We start from the raw sequence: 16,574 nt of genomic DNA, 5'->3' as shown, positions 1-16,574 counted from the left end.
TTTTTCTATTGTAAAAAAAATAACGAGATTATGTATACATAAATTCGAGTCTTATAATAATTTAAATGTTTTTAATAGTCTTAAAACGTATATTGTTACTCATTAAGTATTTTAAAAATATATTATTGAACGAAATTCGATGAAATTTAAATCTAGACATTGGAAATTTACACTTACAAACAAGAAACTGAATTAGATCATCATATTAAAGAGTTTTTATAATTTGAATAAAAAACCAATAGTAATTTATAGACGAAGACGATTTACCTTTAGATTACAATGACATGAAATACTTATTCGATGTGTATGTTGTATCAACCTTTGTTCAGAATAGTTTTTCGAATGTCATTTTTAATTTTTTTTTTTTTTTTTGAGATTTATGTAAATAATAATAATAAAACCAACAAAATATTATAATACCCGTATATTATCAGATTTTTTGTTTTTTAAAATAGTATATCATGTAATAAGGGTGGTAAACGAGCAATCTTTGTGGTACACAAGGACTGCATCTCGTAATTAAGACTGAATTATCGCGGCAAGAACGGTACAAGAAATTATTAGTACCTATTTGACGTATTTAGATAAAACGTACATGAAGTACATGTATATATTAAGGGCAAAACGGTATAATTGGGCATTTCGATCGAGTGTTGTGCACAATACCAGATTTAAGAAATTAAAATGAAAAAAATTACACTGCTCGAGCATTGTGTACAGCGATTGAATGCATGTAGGGTAATATAAACAACCTAACAAAAACTACACATATTGTTCACTGTGAATTATATTATGTAATTATTACTGATAAGATAAACATTTTTTTGTTTTAAAAAATGATTTGTAATAATAATATTAATAAGTAATTAAAATGGTTATATTTATATTAATTTCAGCACGGATAGTTTTTGTGGGAGTCTCGATAAAACTAAAAAAAAAAATATTATAAACGGCAACTAAGAATAACCCAAACAATATATAAAAACTAAAACTGCTATATCGGTCAAATACAAAACAAGACGTACCGTCGTAGTCTGACAACGAAAGCTATCGAAGTATTATCCCAGTATTAAATAATCATATCGTACGGAAAATATGGATAGATCTGATACTTTTAATAAAACTTGGATTATAACTCCTTATTCCATAACGATTTTACCATAATGATCCCGTTGTATCATGTAAGTATTTATATAATATAATAGATATGCAAACCGTTAATCATATTGCATGACGGATTTTAGTGTAGCTTTTATTAAAATCATTTTCTGATTCACTTGTGGCACAATTTTATTTTATATTTTAAGAGCTGATGGTAGACTAGTAAACGTTATATTTTATCGCGTGCTGTAGGCACATAAAATTTAAGCGAAAAAAATACATAACGGTTAAAAAATGACGTTTCGATAGTCAAAAGAGCAAATTTCCACAGCTTCGTCCCGGAAGTCAACGGATTTTTTCGGTCCACGAAACTTATTTTGCATTCAACGGAATAACAGCTGCTATAAACTGTCGATAATATTTTTACCGACGAGAAACATTAACGGTCTTAAAGTTGTTGGCCAATTATATACGACGGTACTGACTCTTCTGCATTCTCGTCCTTGTTGGACTAGGATCACGATAAAATCACGCAGTCTACCCGTTTATTTTTTGTACATGCAATATGATATACTAACAGAGACGGTACTGCGGTTATACTTACACGGATCGGTGAAGTAACGATAGATTAATTTTGAGTCGGCAACATCGTTGGTAGGTATGATGATGTAGGTCTGCTGTAACTACCCATGTCACTACCTATTTTACATATCTAACGTACCCAATTGTTGTGTAATACGCTTGCCTATAACGTATTGCTAATACACCAATTATTGGTGTTTAAAACGGTTTGGTGACCAATAGCAGTCGACAGAGTCGTCGCGATCGTCTACGGGTACACGCGATTTAATGTTATGCGACGGCTATAATTATGTTGTTATACGCAGTATGAATTTCCATTACAGCGACGACGTTTTGAACGCAGCGAGTGCAACGATGAGGACCGCCGAGGTAATAGTACCTAGCAATAATTATTATAATCATACGACGACGGAAATAATGATTGTATAATGAAGGAAAATTACGATGGTTATAATAAAGAAGAAACGAAAAAATTATGGTAGCTAAAATATTATAATAATGTATATAAACGTAGCAATACAATTACGTAATTAAAACCTATAATGTGTAACGATTAAACTTTGTTTTTTTTTTTCTGTTTTTCGTTAAACGATGTCACACGTTCAGAATCAATATCGAAAAATTATTATACATTATTAAAGCAGTAATGATTTTAGTTATGATATAAAAAAATAATAATATAAATAAAATTTTTTTAATTACACTTAGATACTAATGTAAAATGTAAAATTATGTGTTTTATCGAATACAATATTTCAAGTGTACTGTTTAAACACATAAACTTATTAAAAAAAAAATATATATATATATTAAAACTAGAATACGTTTTTTTAATAAAAAAAAAATTATTCGTAAGTCTAGCAAGACAACGAATATCAATAGCTATATAAAAAAAAAAATTTTTTTTATAAACTTACATGCTATTACAATTATATTACATGAAAATTGATAAATAAAAAAAAGTTCAAAAATAATAAGTTAAAAATGAATGAATATAGTATACTTGAAGAGATTACGTATTGTCTTTAATGATAATGTGATTTCTATAAAAGCGCGAATGAAAGTGCGACGTTCGAAGGTAATACCGTGCCGACCGCGCGAAAAGTGTGGGTAAGTATTGGAAAAAACAAAAATAATTGTATGGATGATGAGAGCGATGGAGACGTTTTCGGTTGTGTTCAGCTCTCGTTCAAACCGTCTCCCCGGCTACCAGGAAGGCCGATTCCGGGCCAGGGCCTATTGTGGTCGTGGTCGTCGCCGTGCCGTTTACGTTGGCGCCGTGTCTGGAGTCTTCGCCACCGGCACCGTAAAAAGCCACGATGTCCACGAGCGAGGCATAAGTGCCGGAGACCAACGCGATCAGAGCGATCATTACGATCGCCATGTCTTTGGCCATGGCCCAACGGCTCATGCCCTTCCTCCGGCGTGTCGACCTGCCGCTACTCCTCCTTCTCTGCGACCGGTGCTGCACGCCGCCGTCCAGATCCGCGTCGTCGCTCACGGCGTAATAGTCCCCGTCAAAGTCCAAATCGTCCTCGGAATCCGTGTCGCCGTTGTCCTCGCCATCCTCGTCGTCGTGCTCCCAGAACGCGAACAGGTGTATGACGGCCGGGCACATGAGACCGAGGATGGAGAAGAACACCGCACCGATGAGCGATATGAACGGCGCCAGGTCGGGTACGAGCGCGGCGATGAGCACTGCGAAACAAGTAGAAACGATTAGAATATTTAAAAAAAAAAACCACATTAACGCGAACATGTGAACAAGTTTCAGCGGGAAAGGAAAAATAACTAAACGTATAGATGTGTACTGTACCGGTGCCCAGGATCATGACCGCGCGCATCACGTAATACGCTCCGTCCATTGGAGCCTCCTGCTGATTCAGTTCCAGTTCGAGCTGCTTCTTCTCGTCTACGGACACGGCCGTGGTCGTATTGCCGCTTGCGATCACGTTCGTGGCCACGGTGGACGACGTCTTATCGCCGTTCAGGTACATGCTATTCTGTTTGCGCTTGCGCAGCCACGGCTCCAGGCGGGTCCACACAATCTCGCTGGGCACGCAAAACTGCAGCCCGTACGAGAACAGAATGGACAGCGCTACCATGATTTTCACCGCCTCGGCAAACCTGTATCGTAGATAGAGAACGGATGAAAACATTACGATGTTAATGATGTAGGATAATTATTGTTTATTAGCGGTCGGACGACCGCACATTGTTATACGTCGACTGGACGAGGAACTGATTTGCGATGTAAAAACATTGCGTTTCAATCGCGCCGGAATCGAATTATTTACTTGAAAATGTCATCACGGGGTTCACCTTAACTTGATATTGTACCGTGTTACGTTATAATTGGTGCGTTGCGTTTACTTACAGATCGTTGGGGAGATTGAGCGTGATCGAGCCGTCGGTAGCGTCACCGAAACGCAAGTAGCCGAGGAACCCGGCGATCGAGTACAAGCACACGACCAGCGTCATAGCGCTGTTGAGCACGCCGCACGGGCGGGCCGTGAGGAACCGCTGTGGATGACGCATCGAGTTCTCGATGGGCAGAACCTGAAATCGGACGCAGGCGGTCGTGAGAAACAGAACGGTCGGACAGCCGGGCGTCACTACTCACGGTGCCGATGCCCTCCATGGCGAACAGAACAGTGGCGAAGAACAGCGGCATGTGGCCGATGGGCGCGATCCACGGGCGGGACGTGATGTCGGGCAACGGTTGGGCCGCAGCCAGGGCAGTCTCGCCGGCGAACAGGCTGGCACCGGTCACCACCCACGACATGGTGCACCCCAATCCCACCAGAATGAACCCAGTGGCTATGGCCGAGAACGGCACCAACAGCCGGAGCGTGCGGATGATCCCGAGAGGCACCAGCGGCACGGCCAGCCCGAGGATCCATGCGCGGATTGAGAAGTGATATTCTATGGGCGTGTGCGTGTCGGCCACCTGTTGGAAAGTCGACGTGCCAATGTCATTCGGTAAAGACTTAACGTAGAGTGAACGTACCTGTTTGAATGAAGCTGCGACGAGCACGACGTACACGGTGTTGCCGAAATAGTACGTGCAAAACAAAGCGGCGTTGACGAACTCCCTTTGTGTTCGCAATTTGACAGTCGAGACGGATCGACGGCAGCGACGGACGGACACACCGGAAAAACACCGAAAAACAACGTACATCAGTATCAAACGTGAAACTCGTTTTCCGACGGAATATCGTCGGGTCGCAATGCCGGCAAAAATAATCGACTCCTACAGCTGTGTCGGGGAGGGGGGAGAGGAACGGAAAATCGCGTCGAGTCACTATACCACGGTCTTAGGATAAAATATTAAATAGAAGTGTGCACGTCATGTTGTGTACACATTATGCAAGAAGGTTCGAGGTAACGACAACGTTAATAAACAATATTTACAATGCAAAGAATACTCCGCGTACCCGACAATGGAGAACATCGTTATTATTTACGTGCAAACTGCATTATAATATGTTTGTAAACTTCAGTGTCCGGCACATCGGTTTACGTTCCATCGCGCCGTTTTATTGTACATTCTCGCGTTTCCTATACGCTATTTTGCTCATTGTTCGTCCGTTCTGTGCTGTCGTAGTTGTAAATATTTTTTTTATCAATAACATGTACGGCATTATAATACCACAACGAACACATCCCGGACCAACAAACATCACCGATGAGGCCAATACAGCGTAATTATACGTAAATGGTTATGGTGTTATGAGTGTTATGAAATCGTACACAAAAGGTTATGTTGTTTATCGGGTTGTTCGTAAATGGTTGTGTGCTGCACATATTTCGTTTTGATATTGTGTTTTTCTTCTTATTACGTTATTGTTTACCAATTCTGACGAAAATTCATCGAAGAAAAAGTAATTAGTTTATTATAATTATCAGGCGTTATAGCTGATCAATAAGACTCTAAAAAAATGTAATGGGATGCATTAAGTACTAGTGCGAAAATAATAAAAGTGACAGTAAAAATATAGGTGTAATCGATTTTGAATAAAACATTGAAAACATTTTCGGAGATTATTATTTTTTCCGAATATTTGGTAATATTCGTAACAATAAAACCTTTTATTGTTACATTGATTTTACTGTCGAAATTATTTATTTTATCGAAATATAGACGTGGTGATATGATTATCCAAAAATATGAACATTTCAGCTAGTTATACAATTTTTAATGTTAAATCAAAATATTTAGTTAAAAAAAATAAAACCGTGATATTTGTGTATAGAGCATTGATTTATAATATGAACACCAGAATACAGTATTATTTATTAAGAATTTATTCATTATATTATTATTTTTATTTAATACGTTTTTTACTTTATTCATTATTTAATATAGAAATAAAATATTTATATATATAATATTACTCATTTAGAATCGTTTTTAAGCTAATTTTTTTTTTTTTTTTAAAGCGTGTGAAAAATAGCACAATTTTATTAATAAGTTCAGTATGTAAAGAACTTGGCGTTTCTAAATTATTTTTTGTTCCTTACGCCAGTTATTTTTATTATTAAATTAAGATGGGTAATTTACTCTACGAACTTATTTATTTAATATACCTATGGTGAATTGGAAATGGGTTGTGACTTAAGAGATATAAATTTATTCACCTAAATAACTTTCATTATTTTACATGTTATTATTGTTGATGTAAGTGATAATTATCTATTATTAACATAGAATATTTCCAAGATCATAACATATTTTAAATAGTATGATGTATAATTATTTTCATTGTCATACAAGTAAAGAACAATAATTGTATTTATTAAATGTTGAATAATGAATGTTAAATGCTTGAACCTACTCAGTTTTCAAGTTCTAATAGAATAGAATATTATGGCTTGGAAATATCGATCACTATGACTCATTAGACATGACTTATCGACATTTAGCCATCTTAAACAAATTAAATTTAGGCCGGTTTATTATAGTAACGAAATATTCCGCAATTTTAACAATCCAATTGTAATTTAATAATTTGTTAAAATATACGTAAATAAATCTATGTAGTTACGCAATTACACCATAAAAGACCATCACATGTTTATTTGTTATTAATCCTAATAATAATACGTGCAATAGAACAAATTTAAATATTGTTCAGCTTACACTGAAGGCTCTATATCAGTATTAGATTTTTCTGACTCCAAATACAATTTAGAAGAAAAATGTATAATTGGATTAATTTTCTCTACGATCAAGTTTTTGTTTACAACTCGATTTTAGAATGATGTATACATAATTAACTCCTTCGTGCGTGTTTCATAGCATAAGTTCATAACATAGTTCGTATAAAATTATTGTATTTCTTAACATTTTAAAAAATAAAAAGTTAGTCTATAAGTTTTTGGTAAAAAAAAATGTATGATTTTCTTTGAATGTTCCAGTAATCACTAAATATTTACTAAAAAAATAATTAAGTTTTCTTTTATAAATAAATATATAGGTAGTAAAAGAAAAATAACACACCACTCAACGGAATTAAATTAAAAACAACATTATAATTAAAGAAAAAAATCATAGTGTACTTTAATGAAATACAATTCAACACGAGAAAGAAAAGGTCATTGTGAGTGACTCAGAGATAGCTCTCCTCGAAGTACCACAGTACCTACCATACCTATAATCGAGGTTTTAATAGCTAAAACGGTGAAATAAAACGAATTTTCAACGGCGATTGACGAGTCACGACCCTGATTTGAATAATTATTTCTCATACACTGAATTAATATAAGAAAAATGTAACCATGCAAAGTTCAGAACTACTAAATAAAATAAACAGAATAAACATATAATGTACCTGGCAAACGGTGCCCATGCACGGAACCGACGCGGGCCAGTACTGAACGCCGCAGCAGCGGTATCAGCAAACCCGAGGGCTGGACGACGAGTACGCCGAGCTAGAGTTTGCGAACACAGTACCTATAAAAATACAAGTAATTAAAGGTTGTGATCAATTTACAATGATTGAAATAGGAGTTTTTCACACTTCAACCCTGTACTGTACAAGTTAAACAACTCGTCAAATATTTCGCACAGGAAGTCGTAAAAAAAAATATGTAAAAATAAAAAAGTATAATTAACAATACCGATCAACCTTGTTTATTTTTGACTTGGACTGTAAAAATCCACGATTAAAATTTAAATTACATAGTATGATATGTACTTATCAAGGGTAAACTCTAATTTGGAATAGCCAATATTTTAAATGTTTCCGGAACCTAATAAAAGTGTTTTGTAATTACGTAAATTATACGTTGTATTATATAATACAACTATTAAGCTGGCACGACGTACGTTTTTTATGCAGTCGGAAACAAAATATTTGAAAATAAAATAATGCACAGCGAAAAAATGTCTTCAACACTACTACCGTGCAGTTGAAATGTCCAGGGTCGAACAATAAAATAAGACATCGACGGCTGTTAGTATCGGCTATGAGCTTTTGACATTACGTTATTTATTATTCGCGTACAATTCATTTCTCGTTTGAGAAAATAAACGAGTCGACAAAACGTAACGCACGTCGTAAAGGAACATATATCGACTTTGCCGAAAAGGTCTTTTTACCTGTAAGAAACCTATCGATTGCGCTAAATATTTTTATATATCGATTCCGCCGAAAATATTTATACATGTTACATCACTATATACACATTATATTATACATACTATATACACCATATATAGCACGACGGTATAGTGGCACGAAGTAAGAAAAAAACATATTTAAATTTTATAGAATAAATAAATAATAATAATATGTATAATAATCACTGATTATTAATCAAGAACAATTTTTAGTTGGATTGAAATATAAATTTTGAGCTTGCATGTTTTAATAACACATCTAAATGCAGTAGTGTGAGTATTTGTGCTTTTGTCGGGGCAATAATAAATAGGATAATGGAACGTAATTTCCATTTTTAAAAATATGAACCGTAAACAGTTGATAGAAATATTTTGGGCGACTATAAAATGTACCATCTACAAGTATTTTATCACTAAAGAATAGCAATTTTAAATTAGAATTTGTAGAGTAGAATAAAATATTATTTACCGTGTCAGTATCTAGTGAAAAATCTGCTGGAAACAATATTATGTATTTACAAAATCGGAAAATGTTTTAATATTATAATATATAAATATATATATGTTATATTCTTATATACATATATAAATCTTCGGCGGAATCGATATATAAGAAATATTCGGCTCAATCAATAAATACAGATAGCGATACGGATATCGATTCCGCCGGCTATCAATACGTACAGATAGCCGGCGGAATCGATAAACTCCCGTCGTAATGGTGCCCGTGCTTTTTACCCGGTTAAACGAGTTGAAGCCGTGCACAAGTGCGCGGAGAGAAAAAACGCCGGACGATACATAACGTCACTCACCAGAAGGTAGATGCAATGCGTGCACAGCGTTCCAATGGCTGCTGTACCGACCAGGCCGAAAATAAGTCCGCCGTTTTTGAAAGCATTGGGCATGGCGAGAATGCCACTTCCAAGACTGCTCTTGATCAAATGCAACAAGGCGCCACCGTCACTGTACATAAAAGTCGAAGGGGAAAAAAAAAACATTAATCAAACGCATAATATTAGTGTTGACGACACCCTTCACGCGCGGGACAGTGCGATAAAAATAAATGTAACGCGGCAAACTTTTCTCGTCGAATACAGTCGGCTTGTTGTGTAGTCAATATCCTCTAAAAGTCGTTGTATCAGAACGGAGCGAGTAAGGGTTCAATTGTCAATGTTATGAAATTACATAATACACGTATTTTATTTAATTAGAATAAATTATTTTTACATACTACACAATATTGTGTATGTAAATTTTAAATTGAATTCAAGCGTGTAATTTAGTCTTACATAATGTAGTTACATTGGTGGAATCTAACGATAAGAAAGCGCTTCAAAAACAAATTGATATTTGTTGTACTTTGTGTATCATATCAATATTTTGTCGGATAATGTCACGAATATGAAAAAACCGGGCAAGTAGAATAAATAAAAATATCATGTTTTGTATTTTTCAATGCACGAAATGCAAGAATGGCAATTAAATATGAACCTTCTATCCTAAAAAATTGAAAATAATTTAAAAGTTTTTTACTATATCCAATATGACGGATTAAAAATTTCGTAATTAAATGATTCTAAATTTATATTGAATTATTTTCAAAATAGTTTTTACTGTTCTTAGTGCACAAGATTAAGTATAATTTGATGAACTAAGTAGTTTATTAAAAGCTTTGACACACTAAAGTGATAACGCCCCAAGATAAGTTTTCGTGTTGAATTCGCCTTGCATATTTAACCTTTTTTTATTATTATTTCTTTTTTTTTTTTTTTCAACACATACTTTAACTACTTTGTACAAATTAATAAGAATTTCATAGATACGTTAAGCTTTGTTTTTTAATATATATATATATATATATATATATATACCGGCATGCTAAAATATTATAGTAATGAGTTTTCTTTGTGAAACATTTTTCAATAGATAAAGCTATGACATGGAATCTCGGTTTAAAATAAAACGTGGAATCTCGGACTAAAGTGTCTTTAAGAATATCGAATCCGGCCCTGCACTGCATATACGTACCAGGATCGGAAGCGGTCGAACATCGTTAGTTAAAGGTTTATCGAGAGTATAATTGTTGAAAGTCGAACTTTCAACAATAAAAAAAAAATACACAATCGCAAGATGACAACTTTTGTTGGTGAATGTTAACCAATGATACCATGACAAATACGATATTAAAGTGTAAACCACCAACAGTAGATGGTTGAAGATCAACTGTGAACGGACTGCCTACACGGACCACCGCTCCACAGTCGCCGACAGACGAGACAGACGGTAAAGTTTTGCGTTCGTTACCTGTTTGGTACGATGTCACCGTCGTTATACTTACGTGGTCGCTTTGGATTTGTCCCGCATTTGGAACGGGTCGTAACGCGGTTGCTTCTTGCCACCCTTGCGACGGCGTCCTCCTGGTCCGTGACCGTTGCGCGCGACGTTGTTGGCTCCCGGGTCGGTGTACGCCGCTGCCAGGACCGCGTCGCCCACGCTGCTGTTGCTTCCGCTGCTCGAGTACTCGGTGAGCTTCATCCTGTTGGCGCCGTGTCGACAACAATATTGTTATGGTCACCACCGGTACGGTCGTGGTTGATGGTGATGTGGTTGTTGTTTGTTGTTGTTTGCAGCGATGACGGCGGTACAACGCGACGATACGCATTGGCACACACGGAGAAGGAGATACGTTTTCCGTCACAAGTACGTGTACGTAGAATGAATGACGAACAATGAATGACCGCACACCACATAGAGACGATGGTATGATTTTAACGACGATGGTGGCGGCAACGGCAGTGGTGGAGAGAGAGATGAATGTGGCCCCGGAGAACGTGAAAAAAAAACCCAATTTGATTACAATGTTATTATGTATTTCGACACGTACGCCCTCCCTCATGCGGTGTACATGCATATTCGTAAATTCGTTGTCCGTGTGCACAACAATATAAAAGTGTACGTTTAAACAGTACAAGTCGAAAGGTAAGGCAAAATCGCAAGTTCATTGTTCGATGGTGTCCCATCGTTCCGATTTATCCCTCGTTTCGGGATTTTCCATATTTTCGTTACCCGGACACCAATATCGGTACTCGCTATTGCCCGAAAGTAAAATCTCCCTAACGTTTATGCAGACATTTACGTAACATTTATGTGAATGCGCAAGTGTTTGTCTAACAATCCGATAGAAGATTTAATGGATGAGAACTACTCTCCTATATTCTTAATAATAGTATGCGGTTAAATAACGCTGAACGTTGTATAAACCATTTTGTTAGCTAATATATATATGCACGCTGTTCGCTTCACTGTCGAATTCACCACAGATATACGGTATACATGTATATAAAAAAAAAACTAATTGAAAATATAATTGTTTGAAATTATTATTTTGAATATATTTAGAAAATTATATCTGTCTAGAAAAAAATAAATTAGTTTTAAATTTGTATTGGTATAATTATTTTCACATATAGATAAGAGTAGATACTATATTACACGTTATACAGTATTAGGTTATGCTTGAAAACGCGCACAAAAATCAAAGAATGTCGCGAGTACTCTAAAAAAATTACGTTTTTCGTTAGTCTTATTATAGGTGAACTATTCAAATCGCAGTACACGCATAAATGTGTTAAATTTTTATGGTAACAGTATTATGTGCGCGTTGTTCTCCCACATATATTACATAATATTGTATTGTTGTTCATATTATCAGAAATTAAAAGATAAATACGATAGTGCATTATATATTATGAGAGATAATTAGAAAGTATGCGATAGAATTCGAGCCTTGTCTCTACCGCATTACCACCACGTGTCCGTGATGATTTCAGAAAGAAAGAAATTTAATAAATGTGACTTATGATCACACATTCGCATGTTTTCAATTGGGCTTGTATGTTTATGTGTGTATATCTGTGTACGTGTCCGTGCTTATGTATCGGTGTGTGTGTATGTGTGTGTGTCTGTGTGTAGTAAGCACGCGTGCATGTCTATATATATTTACATTTCTTTCGAATAATCTGCATGCGCGAAAACAGTGCCAACGGCATACAATGATTTGATGTATGATGAGTCGTGGGTTCAAAACCTACAGTTTTTAATTACGTTTTGTTTCTGATGGGACTGATTTATAATGTGACTGAATATAATTAATGTTTGTAGTATTTTATGCAACAGGCTTTTCAATTTGTTGGTTTTACAATTTATAAGAAATACACATAATGCATATAATATTATCTATACGAGTAATAGGTTTTATTAAACGTTGAAACCAACATAAACTTACTAATTATAGATAATAGTTTTTATTTTAGAATCTTTTTGTATTTCTACTTATGAAAACAACTGAATACTTATATATCCTGTAGGTGCGACAATTTATTTTACAGCGCAAATGGAGTAAAGTGCATAGGCAAGTTTTTCATTATTATACCACTCATTAATTATTATCATTAATTCATCCATCAAATACTAACCTCAGAAACACTTCCGTTTATAGTTATTACACAGATATTTTTTTAAATGGCAAAAAACGTATGTAAAAATTAATTATTACTTTGGTACTTTGTATATTTGTTATAATTCATCTCAAGTGACTCTTATATAAAACAGCTTATATTGCACATTAAAACGTTCATATTTAACATTTAAAAGTGATTATACACACACACTTGCACACTGATTTCCATTTAATACAATTTTTGTGATTACCTATATATTGTTTGATTAACGTCGTTCAACATTAAATAATCTAGAATTTAATTTTACGTAATTTTACATTGTCTACCATAATTCTTATAATATATATATATTGTTTTCCTTGGAGCTGTGTACAAATTGTGTTCCCAAATAAAAAATAAAATGTCGTGACAACAGAAATACGTACGCGGTTTTCTTATACCACATTCGAGTTGCGTCAACGGGTTTTCGACTACGGTCTGAATTATATCCGCAATAATAATTGTTATTTTATTTTAATTTGTTTGGCAATGGTATACTCGCAAATTAGAAATATAATTAGGTTTAAGCCCAATTATCTCGTTAATCGATATCTTATAATCCGTAAGTATAACATATGTTAACATCAGTTACATCGATATTGCGTCAGCGATCTTTTAGTAATGGAAAATCTTGATATTATTAAAATTTTCAGTAAAAAAAAATAAACATTTATATACATTATAAATATGAGCAATTTTTTTTTCCAAAACTTTATAAATAGTTTTATTCAAAGGTGGTCACAAAAAAATACAAATAACAAAAAATTCATTGGCAAGATATCTGTATAATATTATCGCTTGATAATATGACAATATTATTATCCTATGGATCACATATGATATATAAATTATTAATATGTATTTATTATTAACCTAGTAAATAATTTGAAATAATATACACAATTTTAACCACATAATATTTTATATTAATGACAGTCCTCGATCGGTAAAATTGGCAAGGAAAATATGTAATTCGAACCCGATGTTTGAGAACCTAAGGACGCAACTCGAACGTGACATTAGAAAACTACGCAAGCAACTCTAACAAAGTGTCATTTTTTGACATATTTCGAATCCCCATTTTATTGTAAAATGTATAATATTGATAGGTGACATCAATACAACTAGTACATAATAATATACTATATACTAACATATGTTACTCATAATAAAGGCGGTTATACACTAAATATTTATGCATCGAAATAACTTCCAAAGCTTATTAGAGAATTCTGGTTAAAAATGCGAGTCTGCCTCACAATTATATTATAAAATAATGACTCAAATTAGTTTTTAGTTACTCGTTAATAAATAATAGTAATACAATTCAATGAGAATGACTTTTAAAATGTATGATAAAAATTTAAGTTATTATATAATAATATTAAGATTGAACGTAATAGATTTATACCTTGTACAAAAGGAAACAAAATAATCCATGAGACGTTTTTATACATTTTCTTAAGTAAAAAACGGTGTATTACTGTGTGAAAATGAAATTAAAAAATTTAAATATTATGAATGAACACTATTTTGTGACAAACGCAGTGATCAATAATGTCAAAAAATCGGGAATCGAATATATGATAACATTAATGAAAAATGAAAAATAAGATTTTTAACTTTTGATTTTGATCAGCGTTCAAATGTCCAGAGTTATACATCGCGTATCGATGAGTTCTGGCACCTCAGAGCACACGCGTGTTTTGTCCAATGTGAATATAATTATGTTTTAATATGCGACTGTTTGATTTCGAACGATCGAACGCGGAGTTATGAAAACGCGGTCGTGCACATATAATCACCTTAAGTATTCTTATTTTATAAATTAATTAATAATGATTACTCACGTTGACGATGTTTTTGATGCAGTGTTGTTGGCTCCAGCAGCGTCATTTGCTGCCATCAGTCCCAAAGTTGCCGGAAGGTCTATGGAATAAGTCGATGCATTTCGCTTGTACTGTTGCTGTGTCTGTTGTTGGGACGATGGTGTTGATGTTACATTGTTCGTCGAAGTAATTGAACTTTGGGAGCCACTCGTTTTTATTTGATTGTGCGTCTGTTGGCTGTCTGTTGGTGACCACGAATCAACCACGTCGTCTCTCAAATCAGCGGCTGGATTGTCCATCGTTACGGACTGAGACGCTTTAATTAATAATTTAGAAACATATAGAAAACGTAGATTATACATAATACCATACATAATAATTAAGGAATGTCTAAAAATAAATTAAAACTAAGTGAACCCACCTATAAATTTACCAAAATATATACGAAAAAAAAAAACCAAGGACCAACAAAATTACAAAGTTACTGGCAAAAAGCTCTTGATAACAATAAAATCAAATAATGACGCACTTTGATAAATATACTATAAAAGATAGGTACACACATTGAATATGACGAGCCCTATCTCGGTGAATGGAAACTTCTTTGCGTCAATTAATTGTTTAAATTTATGAATTATTACACTAAATTGTTGTAACACTTTAAAAACATATTTAAAGTGCTTTAACATTTAAACATTTAAATATAACTATCTATTCTACTAAATTAATTAATAAATCTTAATCTATAAGCATAACAAATAAAGTAATGCTTTGATGAGCGTAGATGCGTGTGCTGAACAACCGTTTTGCGATTGATGTGGATAGTACCGGTGACGAATGTATTACTCAAAATTTGTATAATAAATCATATTATGTAGAATTTACGGTTAATTTGGGACCCAAAATCTTTTTCGAATGGTTCAGGATGGCTTGCTATTGTTAGTTGGCACTTTGTAATAAAAATTTCCTTGATTCCGATTTGACTGAGATACGAGATGAAAATCGCCAACTACGTTGTTGTCAGAGCCACCGGTACTATCCGTTTTAGAACTGCTGCTATTAGTGTTCCTCCTTCTTCACAACGGCACTGTTAGTACCGTTGTTTGATCTAGTATCAGAATTCAACAAAGCCAACAAGTGCTTATTATTTCTGTGAAGAGTTGGCGCTATGCTATACATAATAGCAGATCTGGACACAGGTGTTTCAACACAAGTGATAGTTGAGCTGACGACAGAAGTTTCAGCGTTTGTGACAGACGTAAAACCGTTATCAGACGTTTCAAGTGTTTCAATGCTAGAGGCATTAGAGTCAGAACATGAGAGGTCAGTATCAGAAATCGGTGCCTTGATTGCAGGTAAATTTAATAACGACCTTTGGCCAGAGTCCGGCATCTGGCTAGCCAATTGTATTTTATTAGGAGTAGTAGCTCTATTGTATGATTTAATAAAACAGAATTTTTTCGCACTATATGTTCTGAAGGTTGGAGTTTGACTCCTATTAAATATAGGATTTTTTGTCACTATTACTTATTTTTATCTGGTCTCTGTATTCCAAAGAACTTTGTTGGACAGTGTAACTTTTACCTTCTAATTTTATTTTTTTAAAAGAATGGCTTGGATTAGTATCCTTCGCTGTACCAATAGACAATGCTGCTGAACTTCCCTGTTCTTGTTCGATTACACTGCTGTTGACGCCATTATTATCGGCATTATTATTCTCAGATTTTACCATTTGATCATTAATTTTGACAGTCAATTCTATATTTAACGAGGTATCATTAACAACAATAGGTAAGTTAAATGTATAGGGCGTGGTGGTGGTGGTGGTGGTGGTGGTGGTGGTGTTGATGGAGATGGTGGTCGTAGGACTGCTGGTCACAGTGGTGGTGGTCACGGCATCCAAGGTCACACTGCTGATCGGCTTGACGATTGGCACAA

At 34.5% G+C, this 16,574-nt stretch overlaps 1 protein-coding gene across 1 annotated transcript; it reads right to left on the bottom strand.

Moving 5' to 3' along the window:
* Positions 1-2,585: 2,585 nt before the first annotated feature.
* Positions 2,586-14,985, bottom strand: LOC112690156 (proton-coupled amino acid transporter-like protein pathetic). The gene is made up of 9 exons (XM_025564099.1): positions 14,658-14,985; positions 10,647-10,844; positions 9,121-9,271; positions 7,518-7,639; positions 4,694-4,778; positions 4,307-4,633; positions 4,061-4,242; positions 3,500-3,810; positions 2,586-3,381 (listed from the first exon to the last, which is right to left on the bottom strand). The coding sequence occupies exons 1-9, from the start codon at positions 14,933-14,935 to the stop codon at positions 2,873-2,875; spliced, it is 2,163 nt and encodes a 720-aa protein (XP_025419884.1). The 5' UTR covers positions 14,936-14,985; the 3' UTR covers positions 2,586-2,872.
* Between the last annotated feature and the right edge of the window lie 1,589 nt (positions 14,986-16,574).

This window comes from Sipha flava, unplaced genomic scaffold, assembly GCF_003268045.1.
Source record: "Sipha flava isolate LNK unplaced genomic scaffold, YSA_version1 49159_pilon_pilon, whole genome shotgun sequence".
Taxonomy (NCBI): domain Eukaryota; kingdom Metazoa; phylum Arthropoda; class Insecta; order Hemiptera; family Aphididae; genus Sipha; species Sipha flava.
Note: the sequence above shows the minus strand (reverse complement) of the source record. Positions and strands in the feature narration are given on the sequence as shown.

What these genes read in the sequence shown, in the direction of transcription:
- LOC112690156 (XM_025564099.1), bottom strand. Translation starts at nt 14,935, where the DNA reads ATGGACAATCCAGCCGCTGATTTGAGAGACGACGTGGTTGATTCGTGG. An exon ending in CCATGGAGGGCATCGGCACC is followed by an intron (nt 4,243 to 4,306) that starts GTGAGTAGTGAC and finishes GTCCGATTTCAG; the next exon opens with GTTCTGCCCATCGAGAACTC. An exon ending in GGTCATGATCCTGGGCACCG is followed by an intron (nt 3,382 to 3,499) that starts GTACAGTACACA and finishes CTTGTTTCGCAG; the next exon opens with TGCTCATCGCCGCGCTCGTA.